We start from the raw sequence: 23039 nt of genomic DNA, 5'->3' as shown, positions 1-23039 counted from the left end.
ACATGAAAGTAAGCAGGGAAAACCCAGATTGAAAAATACTGTTGTAATTCCACTCATTCTAATATGCAAACTATATGACCATAATGCTTGTACAAACGGTTATTGTTGTTAAAAGCTCAAGAAAGAAGAAATGCTATTTCAGCACATACGATCTTCTGTGGTCATCAGACTAAGACATTTCATTTTGTTTACCCAATAGTCCATCTAGCAGGGTCTGTGCAAAACCAGAAAATATTGAAGACAATGTTATATAATTTGACATAGTCAGTAAATATGCCTTTAATCTAAAATGAGTCTCATGCCCAATACTGTCTTCCTTGGGGATAAAGCCTGAATGGAAAGATAAGCCCTTCAAACACACTAGGATTAACTAGGTTGGATACTGATGAACTAACATGGAAAGAAGTATCCAAAAGAAAAGGACTTCCATGGAGACCTCTCCAAGGGCTTCCCTCCAGCACTGAGATGTCGCTGTGAGCAAAAGTAGCATGGCTGATCTCAGTTGTTATGACAGTTGAACAATAAGGGATGTCTGTCAGTTATGTAGGACCCAGAGCTGAAGGAAGGAAGTTTCAGTTAAGCTTTTGGAAAATGGTTATGAAATATGCCATTGCTGAAATAACTAAGCAAATCCTGAGATTTGTTGTAGAAGCTTTGTAGCAGTGAGGGAGGGAGAAGGTAACAACCATTAGGTGGAGTGCATTCCAGTAGTACTACTGTTGGGCTGCAGAGGTGAGCGCAACTCGGTTTAAATTGCAGGTGGCTGCAGTCATCCAGCCTAAAGCAGTCGGAAGTTGCAGCTTCTGACAACCCGCCCTGTCTGGCAAACTGGGAGTAGTCAAAGGTGCAGAAATGTTCTAATATGCAAACAATGAATAACACAGTGACCAAAGTAAATGTTGTTGGGTTTGGGTTTGTTTTTTTTCAATGTACTAGAGGAATGTTCTGTCTGGTTAGGCTGTTTTGACCTAGATTGCCGTCGTCCTTTGGTAAAAGACTGGGACCATCCCTAATAATGCTTTAGAAAAATCCCTTATAGAGGTTGTAGGAAATGAAAATATGTTTCCAAACATGGTTGTGCAATAGAATATGTGGGGGGAAGGGTCATCCATCCATGACACTTCATAGGGTTTGATTGTTGTGATCACTAGCTACTACTCGGGCCTTCTCCAAGCTTTCTAAAGGACTGAGCTCATAAACAGGCAAATTTCTAAACAGCAGGCAACAGAGGCAGCTGCTCTGTGCTTCCAGTAACTCAAATACACCATTAGCTATTTAGTGCTGTTTTATGAGAAGATGGATCAGTACTTGGGGCTTCTTGTGTAATTCCTTCATTGTCTAGACTGTGACCTGGATCTTGATTTGGCTTCTAATATGAAAAGTATTTTTTTTTCTCTTGCAAAAATATTTCCTGTAGCATTGGTCAGTCTTTGAAACCGCTCAGATACACAACTTACTCTTGAAAGTGGGAGCACACACTATGCATGCTAAAGACATGGGCTAAAAGTGGTGAATTAAAAGCTATGTTGGCTTTATAAATATATTTTAAATGCTATTTTGACATTAAGCAAGTTATACCATTTTTTTCTCCATATACCTTCTCTCCTTTGTTCAGCTTGTGTAATGTAACAAGAAGAAATGCTTATTAGTCTGAATAAACAGCAAGCAGAATTCTGTTCAGGTAAAAGGATTAGTGGAGATTATGAAATTATCAGCTCTGAAATTATAAGCTCTTTACCTTGCTGTTAGAAAAACAGTAGAGCATAGCTTGACTCCCTAATTCAACTTGATCTGCTGTTGCTGGATAAAGCAAACAAAAAGTGTTGAATTTGTAAACAGTGCATTTAGTACTGAGAATTATGGAATCAGCAATGCCACGTTTATCATCACTTTCTATCCCATAACCACAGTTTGATATTTTTCCGCCGAGGAAACTTGAGGTAGAAAATTCAAAATATGAACTGCAATTAAGAAGGATACCAGAGCTGCTATAAATGCTTTCAATCTGAAGCTGAATAATTCAGTACACTTCCAAATTTTACAATCCCCAGAAAGCTTCAGTGTCAAGGGAACACTGTGGTTGTAAGAGAATGAAATTTGAATATAGCAACATGGGTGTAGGAGGGAGTTTTATAATATAGGAGGAGAAAACTGCAGAATACTATTCCTATTGTTTATTAATACTATTAATACATTTTTACTATTATTTATTAGTTTCTTATTTGTTTATTAATAAGGCAAAGTGCTGCAAAACAGAAGGTGTTGTATATCAAATTACATTAGATCATTCCAAATTACATTAGAACTGTTGTCTAAAGATGATCTATCCTCTCACCTTTCTGTAGAGAAAACTGATCCTTTTATCTCTTGTATAGGTTGGGAAGGATTCCTTTGGCAATGATTATGTTGAAAATCTGAAGAAGAATGGTATTTCTACAGGTAAAATTTTACTTTAAAAAAACCTTTTGTATTATTTTTAAACTTTAAAAATTGGTAGTGGAGGGTTTCTTATTTTATTGCCTTACTGGATATGTTTTACCATTCAGAACTATGAATAATTGTTTTGATGCTTGGCAGGAATGAATGAATGTGGGTGAAAATAGGGAACTTCCAAAATCAGCTGTACCACTAAAAATAAAATTTAATGTTATTACCTCTAAATCTCAGATGATTACATCAGTGCAAGTCATCTGAAGATAACTTGCTGTTATGCAGTTGTTTAGGCTGGTATTAATGATGGTAATGCCTGGTGAGAAATTGAAAAATCCAGTCTGATTATTCATTCTCAATTTCATGTTGGGAAGGGAGGGATAGAGTGGAAAAGCATTTGTCAACTCAGTACATTTCAACTCTATTTTGTGAAACGACACATGCAGTCATTTTAGAGACTGCAGCCACTGTTTGCTAAGACACATACACACAAAAATCAATGTGAAAAGGCTTTGGGGAAAAGGCAAAATTGAGTATTCACAATAGTCTAGCATCTTGCACCTTTGTAACCCTAAATCTCTCTATTGTGTGAATGTATTATTGTGTGCTGCTTAACTACATGATCACATTTTTGTCTGCATGACTCCTGTCTCTTTCAGGGTAGGCAAGGATGGACAGATGCAATCACTAAGTGGCAATTCGATATTCTGTTTATCTTTTCTGTTTAATGTTCAGCCACAAGCTTCATTTACTGCATTATTCAAATCCTACTTTACAGTCAGCACTGTCAGTATTTTGTGGGCTTTTTTGTTATGCTTATCAGTATAGCATCTAAATATTTCACAAATGTATATACAGGTTTATTCATTGCATACCTTCCAACTTACACAGGAAATCAAGCAAGGATACCATTAAAAGTGTCTGTTAGTGTACAGTTCTAGATCTCTCCAAAGCACGCCTCCCTCATGAGTAAAGTTATTATAATGCATAGCACTTAATGAAAATGTATATTCTACAAGGAGCCTTAAATCTCATGTTTTCTGATGCTTAATGCTTATCCCAATGCTAAATGTTTAAATGATTGATCTTGCAATCTTAACATAAATTTTTAAATAATCTTTGTAGCAGCAAAAGAAAAGTGTAGGAAAAAAAATCCGGAAATTCCACCATATTGCACTTCATTGATACCTAGGTAGATCAATTGAAGGGTTAGAACGTTTAGGTCCAAGGTACCAATTTCTGCTGATTGAGTTAAAAATATCTCATAATGGTGTTAGATTGTCACCCCCTATGTTGATCAGCCGTGAAGGAAGATAGGATGTATTGCTGGTGAGGCTGGTGCGGGATCCCGACTTGCATTCCAAGATTTGGAGGCAAGGGTGATTCAGTGTGCACAGACCTTTTTGCTTAGGACCATCTTATTTCAGTCCCTGGCTTTTCATCTCAGTTTAATCCTTGCCTAGCCTATCCCTGTTGTTATACATAAGGATACTGGGTACTGGATGAAAATCCTTGTTGTAATGCCGGTTCTGCCAACTTTCAACTCTTGGATCCTTGTTGTATCCTTGTCTTTGTTTACGTTACTCGTCTATTTGCTAACATAGCACCTTACCCCTTTTCTTCCCAATTCCAACCTGTTGGTAATTTTCCCATTTCCCAATCTTCCTGTCTTCCACAACCTGTTGGCTACCAGTGCTGCTCAGACCATTTAGACCTTTACTGATGTGTTACTCCCTCTCTTACATTTGAACTGTGCAGCTTGCTGCTCATGCTGCTTATTTTCTGCAGAAAAAGCATTGAGAGCACCAAAGACACAAATTCTCTGCTTTCAATTCCAGTGTGAAGTCCTAGCTCATGGTGAAATAACTGCAAGGGAAGTTCTGCTCTGACCCTTGTAGCTCTGAGCTACATAAGGGTACCTCCAGTGTGGGTAACTGCAATACTTTAGCAAAACTGAATGAGCATGATCTTATGTGTTTTTTCAGCCTTGTTCAAATGTGAGCAGTTTTTTAAATTGGCCACAAAAGGCACATCTTGAGAAGGAAGCCAACTTTTGCCCAGCATCAAGTCCATGTTCTAAAATGTTAGAACACCAGAGCTTCTTAAACAAAAGGTCACCAGAATTTGTCTCAAATAAACCAGTAGATTTTTCTCAGATACAGTTCTTGGGGAAAAAAAGCCCTCAACTTTTTTGACAGTTTTCTACTACAGTGCTACCTAAAAAAACCCTACCTGTCATAGAAAGTTTCGGACCACTGGTTAATATTTGATAAATTTGCTGATAGCTGAGAACAGGTTCTTATAGTAGTAAATATGAAACAATCTTTATAATAGACAGTGCTGCCAGCCTCACTTCTAGTTAATTTATCTGAATAATAATCCAAAGAGGAAACACACAGCCTCACCGCTGCCTTCACAGCACATTAATATTACTGCTGAAATGCAAATCTACACAGAATTAAATGCTGTGTTGTTTTAGTATTTTCTTTTTCTCCAGCCTTAACTCTATTGTTTCATTGGATAAAAGAAATATTTCCATGTAGGAGTGCCTGAGAAGGCTGTATAAATAACATGCTTTCTGTAAAGCAGAGATGTAGCCAAATTAAAGGATGTTGGACTCGCATTTCTGTTTTGTGGGTGTAAATTAACACTTTTTGTTGTTGTTAGCTTCTCTGGCATTGTTGCACATGAAAGAGTAATTAGCATTTTTAAATTGCTGGAGGTTATGGGTTCATTTTAGATTTAATTCAATTAAACTGCATCACATGCTATTGGTTGAAAGTAATGTTTTGAACTAATGCATGCTGTAACTTTTCCCTTTCTTAGCATTTATAGGTCAGACTACAGATGCTGCTACTGGAACTGCTTCAATAATTGTCAACAGTGAAGGTACATATTTCTACTCTGAATTGTCCTCTTTGTTCTGCCTCTACAGCCATAAAAGAAAACTTTGCCTTATCACTGTTAATTGTGGAATTATTTTTTCTACATCTTTCATTTTTTTCATTATCTTATTCACACTTCGTTGCACTTCCTTTTATTGCAGGCAGTGTTGTAGGATGAGGTGCCAAAAAGCAGCAGAATCAGATGCTTAGATTAGCAGTGCAATAGTCATAATTCAATCAGCCAGCTGATCTATCTAGTTTTACATTGGCCAGAACACACAGTGTAGCAGAAGATTAAAGCTCTTCTTTTCCACTACAACTTAACTAGCACTTTTACTATGAGGAAGGGGTTTGCCTCCTGAGCACACTGAGTCATTATGCCCTGAATCAGAAAATGGAATTGTCCTTAGTATAAGTAGAAGTATTTATGTTCTCTTGTAATATTACCACAATTCTTGATCCCAAGTTGCATCTGTAAGGATGAATACACAGTGAAGTGGCATACTTGTTTTTTCTGTGTTAATATTCCTTAGCCTGTGTCTTTGCGCTCATATTGCAGGGGAAGAAGAAAAGAAGATTTGGCTTGTTTTCATATTCTTCTTCAAGATTGCTAAATTATCATCTGAAAACTTTCTGTTTATCTTTTCGTCAAGCAAGTTGTGCAGTTGAAAGCTCTTAGAAGTACATGTGTCTGGATCAAAATTTAAAGCTCAGGACCAATAATGTTTATGGAAACATAACAAATTAAGTGTGATTGGATTAGTTCACTTTTGGTGCGGCTAAGCCTTCATTTGAACAGTTACCACAGCTTAGCTGACACATCATTTTAACAAGCTCCTATGTAACCTGATGGTAGCACACTGGGCTACAGCTTAAAATGGGAAAGGAAACATGACTATTCACTCCAGGAGCAAACCTGGGAAGGAACTGTGACTAAAGGCAAGTCTACACAGGAACATTCAGGAAAATTAGGCAAATCAGTTGGAGATGTCAGTTTAATTTTCCCTAAGTAAGATTAATCAAAGCCTTGCATGACAGCTTTAATTCAGAAATAAGGTAGCTCTAATACATTGAATAAACTGGATACCTGACTCTTACTTCCACCTCCTTCTCTTGGTTTGGACCAGCAGGTAAATTACTGCAGCAACTCTTAAGAACTTCTTTCTTATGCCACATACAGCCACTACTCTGGCCATTGTAATAGGACAGATGGTGAGAATCCAGTAGCACACTCACAGGCATCACTGTTTTGTACATGTAACCATATTTTACACTAGGTTTGCTGTCCAGAATAGTTGAATAAGTAAGAAGCAGTCTTATTACTTGCCAATTCATATACATGGCCAACTAAGATAAACATGGTCTAAACTTGAATGAACAGAGGATGACCTGTTAAAATTATAACACCGTGAATTTTTCTGCAGGTTAAGGAACAAAACCATCTTGTGTATCTAAAACCTTTGTAAGTACCAGGAAAGGGAAACTGATTGTTCAGTGCCATGAGGTTCACAATGGGCTCTTACATGTTAGTGTCCGTGTGAAGGGTCTTTGTAGTCTTGTGATTCACATAGTGAGATGAATAATGCATAATGTCATGTAGTTTGTTTCTTTCAGAAACTGAAAAATCCTAAATTAAGTTATTGCTGGCCTCAGATTTCATTTAAAATCTAGTAGAAGAGCAAATCTGGTCAGAACTATGCTATAAAGCAAACAGATGCACAGAATTGGTAATGGTTCTGGTTGTTACTTCTCTCTAAAACCATCTGGCGCCTGAATTTAGTAAATTGCAATAAAATAGCAGTACTTATGTGCTTTGCTGTTGCACTATTTTTTTTTTTCCTGTAGAAACCTGGCTGATTTGACCTAAACAGGTTTTACAGCACTTTTCAAAGGGGCTTGTCTACACATGCATGTTTTACCACAGTAGTTGTGCTGGCATAGCTGAAATACCACAGCATTCAATGCATGGATGTAAAGTAGTTTCTGCTAGTTCAAATTATACTTGAAAGGGAAGCATTTGAAGTTGGAGCTGGTGATGGTGTTTTGTGTTAAGACAACAAGGAACAAATAAAAAACATAGGTATCATTTCTTTAAATTGCCAAGTTTTAATTGCTGTATTTTCACATACCTAACCTGCACTTCATCTTACCAATTCTTTACAAGTACCAATACTTGGGAAAAATACCAACTCTAATCAGCTTAGTAAAATCGCAGGCAGAAGTAGGAGAGATACTCAAGTAGAGGGAGCAGATTATGATGGATGAGTGAAGAGAGAGGAAAAGAAAGCTGTAGAGAGCAGAGTCAGAGGCGGCTTTGAAGTAAACTTTCCCTGATGTTACCTATGTTTGTCTAGCTGGTGCTGCTGAATTTCTGGGAAGATTTCTACTGGTTAGTGGACTGGACAGCTGTAACTCACCCATTATTGTAACTAGCAAAGTACTAGAAATTTTTAAATTATCAGGTACATTTGATGTTCTCAAAGTTGCATTATATTCTGGGATAATACAGTATAGTTTCAATAAAGATAGGCAGGTTAATCCTTGCTTTAATGCAAAATGGTGGAGAGATGTTTAACAAGTTTCTAGTGCTGCACTGGAAAACGTGCAGTCCACAGACACTGCAAAAGTTCCCTCTATGCTGGTCTCAGAAATCTGTGTAGAAATCTTTGAGGAACCTTGTGTTCCTTTCAGTTGTTCTCTTTTATGCTACTGCCTCTTCAGATAGGTTTTGACTAAACACAAAGCTTCAGTTTACCACAACCCTGTACACTTCGAATCTGTACTTTCTCTCTTTAGGAGCAAAACTGGTACATCCAGCTACTTTTCTTAACATGTTTTCTTTGAGGTGCATTGCACCACTTTGAACCCCAGCATTTGCTTCCCCTTTCAGCCTGCCTTCTTTCCACTAGCTCTGTCATTTAGCGTACCTTCTGCTAACTGTGCTATTGAATGGTGAGAACTCCATAAAGTGATGATGTGTGTTGTACTTTTACATACACATATAGGTAGGAAAAAAACCTCTTTATGGATATTTTTTTACATGATTAGCTGTGAAATTTATTGCAGCTTTGCCCACGTCTGGTACTGACTGTTGACAGCACCTTGAAGCTGGCCTGGCTGGACCAGTAGTTTGAACCAGTCTGACAACTTCCATGTTCATAGCGAAAATTCAGTGGAGGGACAACAGAGGTTGGCAGGTCATGATTAAAGTGCTCTTGATTATTGCAAGTTAGGACTTAAAGTTCACCTACACAGAATACTGTAAGATAACCCTCACTTGAGATAGGCATTGAGCTGACTTTACGATAAAGTTATTAATCATTCATGAATAGTGAATAGGCATTATTTTGTGAGTGTACTTTCAATACCAAAGCACTACTAGTATAAAAGCATTCAAAATATATATTTAGATAAGGCTAAATAAACAAGGCAAACTTAGAATACATATGCCAGCTTGTTTGAATTGTACTTTCCAAAGAGAAAAATCTTTGTTTTGAACCTTCAGGGTTATGAAGAAATGTCACCTGAATTTTTATAGAATTTCTGTGTATTGACATTCATCATAAACTTGAATGTTTTGTGTACAAGACTATTCAGTGCTCCTACCAAGTAATTGCACAGAAATTATGATACCATGACACACCCAAAACTTGGTCTCATATTCATGAACTGTGTGTTTTGGCAGCAAATGTTTTCCTTGTAACATTCTTTTCTGGTCACAAATATCATCTTTTTTCCCTATGAATTATTATGGAGAAGCTCTGTAGCTATCGTTATAATTGCATTGTTTGAGATTTTGGTGAGTTCTAAGCACTACTACTGATGGATTTTAGACTCGTCATCCCGTTATAAATTGAAGGTTATTGCACTGTGGTGTTTACTGGTTTGCCTTTGATTTTTCCATTGGCACTTCTCATCTGGTGGCATCTATCTTTCTAAGAAGTGACAGTAGCAGGTTTAGAAGCCCAGCTGAGGACAATATTTACATATACCAGCATTCACGCTGTTTCAAGTATTGATTGGACCCAGTCCTCATCTGGTGTAAGCTTGCACAAGCTTATCAGCTTCATTTAGCTGTCCTAGCTTATAGCAACTGTGAATGTGGCCCTTAATATAATAGCTGATGTCAACAAAACTTAAAATTATGTAGATGCTCCCATCAGAACTGAGAATTTTTAGTCTAAGTAAAGATACGTTAGAATTAACTGTAATGCAGTAAGTATATTTTTCTCATTCTTTGTGTGGGTAACATTTTACCTCACTTGAGCTGTTTCCAAGTTAGGTGTACTGCTTAAGGCCTCACCTAGAGTTAACAGAGATAGATAGGCATTTCCAGACAATAGTTTATCACCTCCTCAAACAGATATCTAAGATATGTAAGATTAAAAAAACTCTGAAAATACTTGTCTCCCCTCCTTGTTGAAGGAACCTAGAAAACTAATTTTTAGAAATTAGTTTTCTTAGAATTTTCTAGAATGTAGGATTTTTTTGAAAACTTTAAAAAATAGTTAATGTTGGACAAGATGAATCCCACCCCTCTTTGCCATCTGTCTTTAACTCTGTTGTCCCTGGTGCTGCTTTCCCATCTGATTTTCCTGGCAAGAAATAATTGCTTTCAACAAAATGGTTGCTGGTAATACAAAATTCTGGTATTAATTGTGAGTACATGGGTCCAGATTCTGCTTTCATGCATGCTGGTGTAAGTTTGTGGTGACTGCTGTCATTCACGGTTAGTGTGGTATATGTAGCTAAGAAGAGAATGTGGCTTTTTCCCTCAGCTTGGGTTAAGCCTGTCCGGAGTGTTACACCACAGCAGGTACTGCATTTACCTGGCAGGTTTGAAAGCAGATTTAAGTCTCTGACCTTTTGTAGTTACAGAGAAAAGCTTCTGACTGTGATCCAGTGCAGCATGGTCTACCTTGAATTTGCACATATGGGTTTAAGCAAACAGCCTTACTTATCGCCTTGGGCCATTAGCTCTGAAGTCTAATAATAATATACATGTCAGTACAGCTAAATAGTTCAGCAAGATAATGCAGCAAGACATGTGGATAGAGTCTGAGATTCTAGGTAGCACAGAGTCCAGGCAGAAATGAAATATATTTTTGTTCCACTGATTCCCTGCCTTTTACTGTTTGCACTGCTGTACCCTATAAGCTTTCAAAATATATGCTTGGCCAAATAGGCGCAATTTGCCTTTGAATGTTTTTCCTCAACTGGATTCAGATATCTTTAATAGCATTTACTTGTTGCAGAAGGTTTTTTCTTTTTTTTTATCCAAGATGCCCATCATTGTCTGTTGAAAAGCAGGGCGTTGGCTTTAAATGCTGAGGTTTTGCTTTTCATATGCAGCTGTTCTGTACCAAACCATTGACAGCAGAATTGCTTTGGAAAGCTTGGGCCCCTCCCTCTGAGATCACTATATTATTCTTTCCATTGTCCTGCTTTCTCTTCAGAACATATTGAGGGAGACAAGCTTTGCGCATTTCTTATTCAGAGGACTTTGAAGTAGCATTCAACAAAAATAATGTATTTAAAAACATAAATATTTATTTACAGAGTAATTCAGTTCATTACAGAATTGGTAGCCTTTAATGATTGGCAGTCCTTAAAGGAATCTTCAGCGGGGGCGGGCTGAGCCTGTAAATCAAGGAACAACTGCCTTATTGAATTTAATACCTGAGTGATTAATAATAAATTTTAATTTGAGGCACCCATGCCTGAGGTCTCTAGGTGTTGTAACAGGGATTAAAAAAAGAAAGAATGAAAGAAACTGCAATAAAAGAAGGCAACTTGCATGTCTGAAGAAAAACAAAGGAATATTTGGAACCTACATAAATGAACCTCCTCACCTAACTGTGAAACAAACTATGAGAATGAAAAGGATCTTAGATGTGCTTTAAGATACTGCCGTGTTTCTGCTCATATAGGTTTGCTTAGACCATTCTACTGACCAGCTTTCAGAGCAGAAGAATGTCACCCACCTTCTTTACTCACTTCCGATAAAACTTCCCTTAGACACAAGCATTAACCTTTCTGGGTTTTGGTGGCAAGCTGATTCTGATTTTCATGATGGTTAGGGACCCTAACTTGAAGTGTCACAGGTGAATGGAGCAAGCCTGCTTCTCTGAAATCTAAAGAACATACATAATTTTCATAGCTGTGTGAAATAGTCTCTGGAAACAGAGACTATTATGGCATTTTTGGAATATGAACTCAGTAATCACATTGATGCTTTTCTCTTCCAAGTGCTACTGGAATATTTTAGGAAAATGCAAATACCAGCTTTAGCGTATGTCCCCCATTTCCACTGTGACTAGTACAGTGCTTCTTTAGGGTTCATAGAAAACACCAAAGTAAGACTGGGGAAAGCCCATACATAACTTTTCCCAAAGAAATATATACTTCATTTGTTGTGTAGTGTAGCATTCATTAGTCCGTTGATCTTCTTGATTACCTTCTGAAATCTTTGGCTATTTGAAAATGTCAGCAACGCATACATTTTTAGTGGTTTTTTTTTTTTGGAAAGCAAATTGAAATGTTAATCTGAAATGTATTGTGGAAAAGCAAGAAATTGTTTTACATACTTTATTGCAAAAGTTAATGTAAAAACCACAATATCTTCCCTTTAGGACAGAATGTTATTGTCATAGTCCCAGGAGCCAACCTGCTTTTAAATTTTGAAGACCTGAAGAGGGCTTCTGATGTCATCTGTAAAGCCAGAGTGGTTGTTTGCCAGCTAGAAATAACCCCTGCTGTTTCTCTTGAAGCTCTGAAAATGGCACGTGCCAGTGGAGGTAATTTAACATAAGCCATTCTGTCTTCCTCATTTGTGTTGCATGGAAAATATTCTTTATCATGCTTTCACAATAAAGACCCTGTGGTCTATTCAGCTTTCTGTCATACTAGTTTTATTTAGAAATGAAACAATAGCCAACAAATCATGCTACTCTAACGAAAACCAAATTCAGTTTTAAAATTTTGCAGTGTTTACCTTGAACGGTGAATGAACCCATACCCTTATAATCTCCCCGTATATGTCTGGTGCTGCCTTTCCTCCTATTTTCATGCTATGACTGAATACAGTATAATGTTGTTAGGTCAGGAACTATGGGCCTGACTCTGGTATTATTCCCGAGCAGAACAAGCATAATGAATGCAAGTCAGTAAAGTTCCACACAAAGTGAATGAAATGACCTCAAAAACAGACTTACACCCTTGTTCTCCCAGCACAGCAGTAGGAATGGCTATGGTTTTCTATATAGAACTTCACATCCTTAAAGTAAAAAAAATGCTTTTTCTTCTTAACCAAAATTCTTAAGAGTGTGACTTGGCATACAGCCATTGAATAGACAGAGTCATGGTCTGTGACATTACTAGTAAACTGTTACTGTGCTGTACTTTTAAATATAGGCCATTATTCCTTCAGTGTAGCATATATTTAGATAAAAGCTGACATTTTGCTTGAACAGGATGGGGTTTCGCTACCAACATAATGTTTTTAAGTGCCTGTAATGCTTTCAGTTACTCAAGCACAATTACTGTAGTATTTGAACACTAAGTAAATAATTATGTGAGGCATCTATATGAGATTAAAAATATGTCGTTTGCGTCTATCCAGAAGATAAGACTGGGAGGGTACAGCTCATAGTATGGTCAATCACGCAGCAGGTCAGGGATGGAACTGGGATCAGAACTAACTGGTTCCTTGCAGCTGAGCCCAGGCTTCCTCCAGTAGATCATAGCATGTTGGGATTGTTGACTCTTCAGTCCTCCTTCGGCACCAATATCTGTTCTGCACATGTTGTTATCACTGGTGTTCATGCACCAGTGAACACATCAGATGTAGCAGAACTTTATGCATCGTGTTCATGTATTTTGTGCTGATTTAAGCAGCTATGTTACATTCGAGCCTGGGAGAGTGTGGCTCTGAAACTATGGTGGTAATAGTCATAAACACTATAAACAGAACTGCATGAGGAAAAATTATTTTGACTTCTGTTTGAAATATCAAAACTGGGTTCATGCAAATCTAAATACAAATTAAAAACTTTAGAAAACCCAGTAGCACCTGGAATGCTTAAAATATAGGGGGAGGAGGGGTGTGGAACAGAGCTTACTATATCTTTTCATTATGTTTTATGAAAATGAATAAAAGCATTCTTAATCTAGTGGTTAATGGACTATAGTTGAGTCATAAGTCAATATCCCAGACTTATTTTGTCTACTTCTAAGTCTACGCATAGTTTTGGTAAGATGCTTCACACTTTTGTCACCCTCATACGGCAAGATGCCAGCCTGTGACAGAAGAAAAGATAGGATTATTTACAGGCAATTAAAAAAAATCCAAACCTGATACATGGAACAGACATGCAAGCATTTAACAACTGTAGACAGCACAATATATTGAGAAAAGATAGTGGTTATCTGTGGGCTAGCTATAGTTCTGCGCTGTCAGTCTGCTATCCTTGTGCAGCTCTCATATCAGGAAAGCTTTGGTTGCTTCTGCTTTAAAGCAATAGGCTACACATGTTCAAATGTCATGTGCAGTCAAATCTAAGTAAACAGCTGAGTTTGTAGCACTGTAAAAATCTATCCTTAGCCAACTGTAAATTGTTAATGCAGTTTTCCTTCTTCTTGCCTGCAATACCCTCATGTATAATGCAGTACTGCACGTTAGGATGTGCACTAGACTATTTTTGTTTAAAACAGATGCATACCCAGCTGCCTCAAACCTCTGTTTCAAGGGGTTTTTTGCTTGTTTTTCTTCATTCTTACTGAAAGAAAAAAAGAATAAGATGGTGAAAGAATGTAGACATGCAGGCAAGAACCCTTTGCTTCTGTTCAGTGAACATCCCCTGTATCTGTAAGCTAGAGAGGGACATCTCATGTTCTGACATCCTCTCATTGTGGCACTAATTATTAAAGATCTTGTGACAATCTTGGGGAGAAGGAAGGAAGAAAGGGAGGAAGGAGGGAGGGAGGGAAAGAAGGGAAGGAGGAAGGGAGGGAGGGAGGGGAGGAAGGGAGGAAAGCTTGTGAATAATTATACGAAGTGGGTATAAATTGTAGTGGAAATCTGACTGGAAAATTCTAGGTTTTTAATGGCTACATTTTGTGAAGCTGCTGCTGCTTCGAAGAGGGGGACCACTTCATTGATGGGCAAAGCGTTATTGTGTGTCAAAGTGTATCAAAGCAGTTTTGGGGCTTCTGTAATGACAGACTCCATAAAAAATGGCTGATAATGTCCAGCCTATTAATGCCTGTAGTGAAGAATGGGCTGGAAGCAGCCTCAGTTATTAAGGTTCCATGTCACCTGCAAGTAAAGGATCTATTTTTCAGATGCTTCAACTTTTTAATCTTGGGCTGCAATTTTTCCTATCAGCTGTTTGTCTGTGGTTAAACTCTGTAATTTCTGCCAAAGCACAGTGACTGTAGAAACGAGGCAATGGAAAATGCCTCCCACCCTACCCCTTTTAAATTATGAATACTGGCTACCTTAACATTCACTTAAGGCTTAATAGCAAGGAGCTATCTTATAAAGATAAGCCTTTACAACAGTATGGAAATCTGCCTGATTTTTACTGTATTATCTGCCTTCGGAAAATAACTACCTTTCACATAGTCTTGAGAAAACTGTTAGAGCTTCACAGCTAGCTTCCCCTGAGAGTCTGTCCACACAGGCAGTTGTCCATTTGGGCTGCATCACTTCCAGCGTAATTCCTGAATCTGATTTTAGGTAACTTCTTTTATACAGTTAAAGATCTCTTGTAGGCCCAGGAAGTGCAGAGCAGGAGCTTGCTTGATTTGAATACAGAAGAGACAAAAGTTGGATGGGAATGCTGGGAAGGGAGAGTAGGTTTCAGACAAGGGAAGTATTGGAGACATTTGCTTGATTTTGGGGGTGGCAGAGGAAGAAGCAAGAGAGAAACTGAAAGGGGAACAAAATTGCAACAGAGAATAGGATTCATTGAATCAAGACTGGACTAGAGGTAGAGTCAGGGAGTAGGCTGTGGGTACTGGAAGTGGGAAAAAAGCATAGGAGGTGGGGCGTAAAGAGATACGAAGTGATGAAAGTTGAGTGAAAAAGGTTACTATTGCATAGTGCCTATGCAAGGAGGCATAAAGAATGGAAATTAGGTGAGGAGAATGGATCTTGGCAAAGGGAAAGAAAGAATTTGGGCAGAAAATAATTTGGTGTTCCTCAGGGGGACCAAACAGATTACCCTGTTCACAAGCCATGCTCTTCTTCACAGCCTGAAAGAGAATCTTAGGGTTCCTCTATCTCCCCTCTGCTCAGCAGATAATAAATATGACAGCAAACTAATAGTAATGTATTTCACCCTGTTCATGATGAGTCTGTATTACTTAAAACCCAAGTTGGAACACTTCCAGTGCTGCTCCTAACCCATATATATGTTGGTCTGATACCACATGACAGTTTGTTTTCCAGTATGTGCTGTTTGTTTGTTTTACCTAGGAAAGTATACCTTAAAGATTTCTGTTTAAAAAAAATAATTTATTAGGGTTGCAATTCAGAAAATAGGAAATGCAAGAGTTAAGGTTGCCTGTGAAACCTTAATTTGTCTCCTTTCTGCATATGTATTATGTTGCAGTCTCTAATTATGTGATCACATGCTGGTTTTCAGTGGTATGTGATCATATAATTAAAGAGTTTATTATAATACATACTGTATTGTAATAATATAAGGGAGCCAAATTAAGATTTCATTGGAAATCCTAATCCTGGCATTTTCTGACTTCTGAGTAAATGTCTTTGTCACTTTAATACTCTTTTTAACGAGGCAGGTAGAGAGACATGATAAAGTTGTACAGTCAAAGGCTAAAACTTTCAGAGTGTTAATCAAAAAGGTCATCTTCTAAACTTCTTGGTATTCAGATTTCAGAAGTCTCTGTCCATCTTTCTCTTTTAGGGCATTAAATGGGATTCAGAAGCATTCAGGGTGTCTGAATATTTTGTGCCATAGCTTAGGGTCTAAGTATGTGTTTAGGACTGAAAATTTAGGCATTCAAATTGGAAGATTTGATCACTTACTATAAGGAATATTTCTAAAGTAAGAGAATGTGCTTTATATAAAAATGATGGCCTTGTGGTTAAGACACAGAAGTATTAATCATAAAATTGGCAAAGTGAGAAACCAAGTCTGCAGACTTCCTGTGTTAACAGTGAGTAAGTCACTTATACTGTCCTTATGACAAACCTTTTCTCCTGTTACATGGGGCCTTAGGCTACAGTTTAAAGTTAACTAACATATTCTACCACGTGTTAAGTTTAGGCCTAGCTCTGCCAGATAGCATATTAAAAATATACAGTGCCTTGTCTACACTACAGTTTTATAATATGGCAGTTTGAACAAGTTAGGTAACAACACATCCAGAGCATGTTTAACTCCTTGTCTGGACATGCCCTTCATTACTCCATACCCCTGTTTCTTCATGTACAGAATGCAGATAACAACACTGAAAAAATTCTAGAACTAAATCAGTTCTTGTAAAACTTATTAAAATCCTGGAGGAAGCATCATCAGTTAAACAAATTGCATTAGTGTCTAAGGCTTCCCCCCCCCCCCTTTTTTTTATTTTAAAATTTCTTGGTTATTTTTTCTGTTACTCTTCTTTCATGTTCCCATCATGACAGGTGCCTGCACATGAATTAGAAGGGAACTTTAACATAATAAGCAAAACTTCTAGCAGTTCTATAAAATGAGGACACAGAAACTAAGAGCCTTTTGTGTGTTAGTAATAAACATTGAGGGCCATGAATTAACCACAGTGGTGTTTCAGGTGATGGTTTATGAATCTAAAACACTAGAGATTGAGACTTTTTTTTTTTCTTCCAGTAAAGACTTTATTTAATGCAGCTCCAGCCCTTGCTGACCTAGATCCACAATTTTATACCCATTCTGATATCTTCTGCTGCAATGAAACTGAGGTAAGGTCATATGTCATGTTAAAGAAAGAGTCTTAAGCAGTAAAATTTGGAGGGCTTGTGTTCTCAGAAATGCAGCATATGGAGCAGGAAAACTGAGGCATGTTCCTCATAGTCCTATGTAGGACTTTTGGAGGTGACAAGTTTGATCCCTGACCTAATGAGCAGAGAGGACTATTCTAGAATACCATTAGATTGCACTCAAAATTAAATTATTTGCAGCAGAAAAGTTGTGTCCAGCCTTCCTTACAAGTAGATGAGTAAAACAAATCTATGAAAGGACACTTTTAAAATGTTATCACTGAGTAGTAAATATTAAAATAGATCCTTGTTCTTGTTCTGTGGTCCCTTGATATGATTAGCAGGAATGTGCTAGCCATAGTGTTCTGACAGTTTTAAACTTGCTTGCCAGGAGGTGATGCACGCATGCTGCACTTGATGGTAAATAGTAGTTTCTATTAGTTTCTAGTAGTTTCTAAAATATGCCTCTTCCTGTCAGGTCTGTTTTCAGTGAATCTGTTTCTCTGACCCTTCAACTGTATGTTTCTGCTTTTTTTTTCCTCCTTTCCCTCTCTTTTCTAATTCAAGTGTGTTATTTCTCCCAAAGGAAATTATTATTGTCACAAGAGACAAGTTTGTCTCATAAGGCCTTCGTTTAAATTTCTTATTTATTAGCATTATGCATGCTGTGTTCCTTCCCCTCATCCTCTCTTTATATAAACAGGAATGTGGGAGAAGTAACCTAGTGGATAGAAGCCATGCCTTGATCATAGTTAAAGTTATCTCCAACAAATATGATTTCTGCAATGAACCTTTGGGTGAAGAGGAGAGGGAAGAGCTAAGAGAAAAGCATGGCCCTGCTTACTTATAGGATTTTTTGTCCGATGACAATGTCTGTCAGAGTCCATCACAAACCATATCAGAAGTTCTCAGTTCATGAGACTTCTAGCATTTGAGGGTCAGTCTAAGTAACCCAAATGGACATCCGAGTTTTATTCTCTGATGTTTTGGTATGTGTCTGCTGAGTTCAGATACTCCAGAGTATTCAGGAATTAGCAAAGTAGGAAGGTGGGAGATGCCACTGCTCCTCGGGTCTCTGGAAGGCAAAGTTTCCAGTGTAACTGGCAGTGATAAAATTTGTGGCTCAGACACTGTCCAACAGCTACCAGAACTCAATTATATGTGATGAAGAGAATGCTAAGGCAAAGTATTTATTCTTTTTCAGGGGACTTGCAGGACACCCATATGGTGTTTTCTTCATTCTTTCAGAAAGTACTTATGCCTGGACTATGCCCCTGGATTGGCTAAACAGTGTATTGCATATTTTGGGCTGAGAACACCAATACTGTCCCACCAATTTAGTAAATGTCATTCGTTGTTTGCTTTTTTCATAATGTCACTAGTTACTTCCCCCCCCCCCCCCCGCCCCGTAAAAACTTATCCCCCATATATTAGAAACAAAACTTTGTTTTTCATTACTTGTCTATTCCTGACTTTTCTCTCATTGCTCTTTGCAACACACATGTTAAAGTTTTCCCTATGTTATACTTTATTGCTAGAGGACAGTCTTGAAAGAGACATTCTTCGAGAAGTTTAGCTCGCTGGAGCCAGGGTGTATTATTATTACCACCACATGGAGAAAGGAAAATTACTTCTATTTGGAGAACAAGAAATACAGGTGTATAATTATAATAGATCCCTGCTCACTCATCTACCTTTCCTGCAGAGCTGAGGGTACAGTTTGCATTCTTTTCTGCTATTTTCTTTTAAAAAGTAATTACCATTTGAAGATAGCTGGGATCACTGTATGCAGTGTCAGACACAGAAATATGCTTTCTACTGTTCAGGAGGCTTATCTCTTCTGAATTTATGGAAATGGTAGACCTATGGAAGTTCCTGTCACCCATATCATGGGAGCACAGATCCAAGTGTGGGACTCCTACAGCATATTCTGAGAACAAGAATGGCACATAAATACCTTTGCTTTTAACAATAACTTTTCCATATTTGGCGATAAAATCAATTATGTTAGCACGACTGTAGTAATCAATTATGTTTGATTTCATCCTCTCTGTGTGTCTGATTTGTTATTGAATTGATTTTCAGGGATGAACTGTTGCCATTGTTCCTTGCTTTTTGCTGAGAAAAGAAATATGAAGCATTTGTTTTTCTTATGTAAGAAGTTTGAAAGTTGTTTTTTTAGTAATTGTTATATATTCATATGCCATCTGTTTTCTGTTTTCTTTCATGACTTTCTTTAATTTCAGATCCCTGTAATGTATGCACTGCAGAAGTTTGATATATAGATAAATGTTTACATACCCAAATAAAGGTTACCAGTCACATCTCTGTATGACACTTAAAAGCATAAAGTTAATTCTACAAATCTCAAAGATAATTCTAATTTCTTAAATTTTGTCCATTCAACCAACTACATCTGCATTTCCTTCATCTTCTTAAATGAGGAAGTTCCTAAGACTTTGATGATTCAGAATATATACTGAGAAAAGATCTTTTTATACATTTTTTTTTATTTCCCTCAGTATCTACTAGCAGTCACAGTCAGAAAAGAGCAATTGGATAAGATGGACCTTTGCTCTGAGCCATTATGGCCATTCTTATATTATGATTTTTTAAAAATATTATTCTCTATGGCCAAATTTATTGAATGTGCTGCTTACAGCTGCCTTCCTGCAAAATTTTGTTCCAGCTCCATTGCCCCTCCTACTTGGTATTTCTAAGTCTCAACTTCCTTCTAGCCAAAATCCTATTTGTGTTCCCTCCTTACCTCTTTTTGGATCTTTTATTTTTTATTTGGGATTTTTAGGTACTACCAGAAAAAAACCTAGTGTATTTCTGCTTTATCTTTACTTAGTCTTTTAAATAGTTGATGAATTGTCTTGGTTTTAAAGATTAACTCTTTAAAGCTATCCAGTTCAACTGCTTCTAAAACATTCTTTTTCACACAGATGTATATGCTAGGACAAGATTAAATTTACACTGGTTCTCCTTCATTGCTTGGTTTGGCTTTCTTAGTCATTTAAAGTATTTAGCAGACAATTTTACCAAAATGTCCTTGTCTTTCTTGTTCACCAAGACATACTTTTAAATGATAAAATCCTGTGTTTTGTGGATATTATGTGAATGATATGTTTCTGACAGAAGATTATGTTAGCTGTAGAACAGAACTCTAGCCATTTAGCTTAAGACATCTCATACACTATGTGGAGTGTTTATATTGTTACGGATGAGAAAAACGGGGTAGTCCTTGTGATTAGCTGAATTATTACTGAGTCAGAAGTTTCTGTTATTTATTTACTGCCATGAAGGTCAGGGGTTTTGATCTGCCATGCCTTTGTCACAGAATAGAAGTTTTAAAATGTCAGCTATAGTTTCAGACAGCCTTTGGATGTTGGGTCCCAAACACGCAAATATCAAATACATCACACCTTATACTCCATCCTTCATTAAATGCTTTAGGATTTAATGAAATCACATGCAGTATCTGGTATAACAGCACAGCTTGTTCTTATGGATTTATGTGCTAGAGAAAAGCAAACAAAATTATACTATCAGTGAATTATCTACCATTAGTTTGTCTAGAAGGCTCTTCACAAGCTGTTCTTTTCACTTTTGCTTGTTGCAATAATAAATTTTTTTTATGTTTGACATTACTTTCTTTTTATGTGGTTCATGAACAAAAAAACTCAGAACAAATCTTGCAAGGTTATCAGTTCTTTCTTTGCTTAGCCTGTAGTTCAGTTTTATCTTTTCCCAGAAAGATCAAACTTGTTGAGACTAGTTTGTTAATTCCCAGATGTAGCACAGCCTAATCCCTGAGGTTTGTGCAGGAATGTGCTAGTTCTCCATTCTCTTAATTCTTCTAATGAAAAATAAATGTATCCAATGTCATCTTAGTGAAAACCAATGGGTGTTCTTTTCAGTAATCTATAAATGTTGAAAAAGAGACAACCTTATACAAGATGAGCTCTTTGGAATACTTACCATTTTTTCCCCACGTATTTGCATGAGTCCTTGCTGCAGTATGGCCCTAGGCACAACCACAATGTCAATACAGTTCATGTGTTGTTTTTCTTATTTAGTGTGTGCATGCAATTACACAGCCCTGCAGGTTAGGAACCAAAATATATTGCACATCAGCGATTTCAATTTGGTCCTAAATGTTTTGAAGAACAGCTGCTTCTCTGTTCAAAGAATATTGAGGAGCCCTTCAGGAGAAGGAAAACTCCTAAATGGATACAGCAAATGATTTAGTTTGTTAAGCTATTTTTAATGCAAAACTGGGAGCTGCTTTCTCCCTTATGTAAAATGGGTATTAGACTTCTGATCTAAATAAGAAAGGCCTAGCAAAGATTTAATTAAATGCTAACAGAATACTTTGGGGCTTCAACAGTAGGAAGCAGTAAAACTAAATATAAGTTGATTGCTAATTTTGTTAAATAAAGCTGCAAAATGTATAAAAATAATACAGAAAAATAGGTATTATCCTATTGTTTCCTTTTAAGTGTTGTTGTCTATTACTAAAGTCTAGGTCATTTTTGGAAGAAATATTAATAATGGAAATTCTTGTTAATATGTCCAAAATCAAGAGACAGTATTGACTTTTACAAGATTCAGACAATACCAAGTTTATAAAACTATATCTGGGGTCTTGGATTAGGACTTTTAAGATACTGCTTATTAATATAGAGAGATTAATACTAGGGATAGTCTTTCTTAAGAAAAAAATAACTGATAGTTCTAGTAGTCAAAACAAAAATAGGTCCTTTAGAATTAAAATATTTCAGAACATGTCTTGAATTTGCCTTTTCTGTTCTAAGTAATGGAAAGCTACTACTCTGCCATTATGTAGAAGTTGCCAGCAATTCACAGTATATTTTAATTCCAACTTTGTTCTAAAGCCCATTTTATCAGTTGCTGGAAACTATGAAATTTCCCATATTTAGTCTAAAATGGAAGATGTTACTTCTGAGAGGGGAGGGAATAGCTTCAAGCCAATTAATTTCAATCAGTTTTTAATTATTCTAGCACGATAAGTATTTCTGTATGTATGTATGTAAAAAATTTATAATTTGAAACAACTGGAACTAGCTTGGCTTGTGGCCTGATATTGCAATTGCTTATATACCAAATCTGTCTCACTACTTCTTTGGGACTGTTCACATGTGTTAGAATTAATGAGATTGAGTTCTTGTTCTGTCATTCTCAGAGAAATCTCCTAAGGTACAAGCCAAGTTTGTAGCCAACTGGCTTACTGTGTTTAAATATTTAAACTTAAAAATATTTTAAATTATCATATGTCATTTTAGATGGGTTAGCCTTAAAACTGGCACAGTTTCCCCATTGTTATTTATTAATTCTGTTCCAGCAATACCAGACAACATTTGCAAAGTTGTTACTGTGCTAGGTGCACAAAAAGCAGTCCAAATGATGGACTGCTCCCCAAAGAATTAACACTTCTTGTTATTTCACCAGTTTATATTTGCTGAGGATCATAAGATCACAGAATTTGGGAACAGACCTCTGGAGGTCTCTAGTCCAACACCCTGGTGAAGCATGTCTGGTTTAGGTCAGATTGCTCACAGCTTTGTCCAGTCAAGTTTTGAATCTCCAAAGATGGAGATTGCAGACCTCTGGGCACCTGTTTCACTGCTTCATCACCCTTGTGGTGAAAAAGCTTATGCTTATAGTGGAATTTCCCATGTTCCAGCTTGTGCTTGTTATCTCTAGCCCTATCCCTGTGTACCTTCAAG

The 23039-nt window shown here is 37.1% G+C and overlaps 1 protein-coding gene across 3 annotated transcripts in view; it reads left to right on the top strand.

Annotated features, from left to right (window-relative positions):
* The window catches only part of RBKS (ribokinase), a 70297-nt gene that overhangs the window by 22725 nt on the left and 24533 nt on the right, over positions 1 to 23039 (top strand). For all 3 annotated transcript variants that reach the window (XM_049833750.1, XM_049833749.1, XM_049833751.1), the window contains exons 3-6: positions 2376 to 2439; positions 5257 to 5319; positions 11948 to 12112; positions 17177 to 17268. In XM_049833750.1, the coding sequence (XP_049689707.1) occupies positions 2376 to 2439; positions 5257 to 5319; positions 11948 to 12112; positions 17177 to 17268 (384 nt within the window). The remainder of the gene's footprint in view (positions 1 to 2375; positions 2440 to 5256; positions 5320 to 11947; positions 12113 to 17176; positions 17269 to 23039) is intronic.

The sequence above is a fragment of the Accipiter gentilis genome, chromosome 30, assembly GCF_929443795.1.
Source record: "Accipiter gentilis chromosome 30, bAccGen1.1, whole genome shotgun sequence".
Lineage (NCBI taxonomy): Eukaryota > Metazoa > Chordata > Aves > Accipitriformes > Accipitridae > Astur > Astur gentilis.
This window is presented reverse-complemented; position numbering and strand designations above follow the sequence as displayed.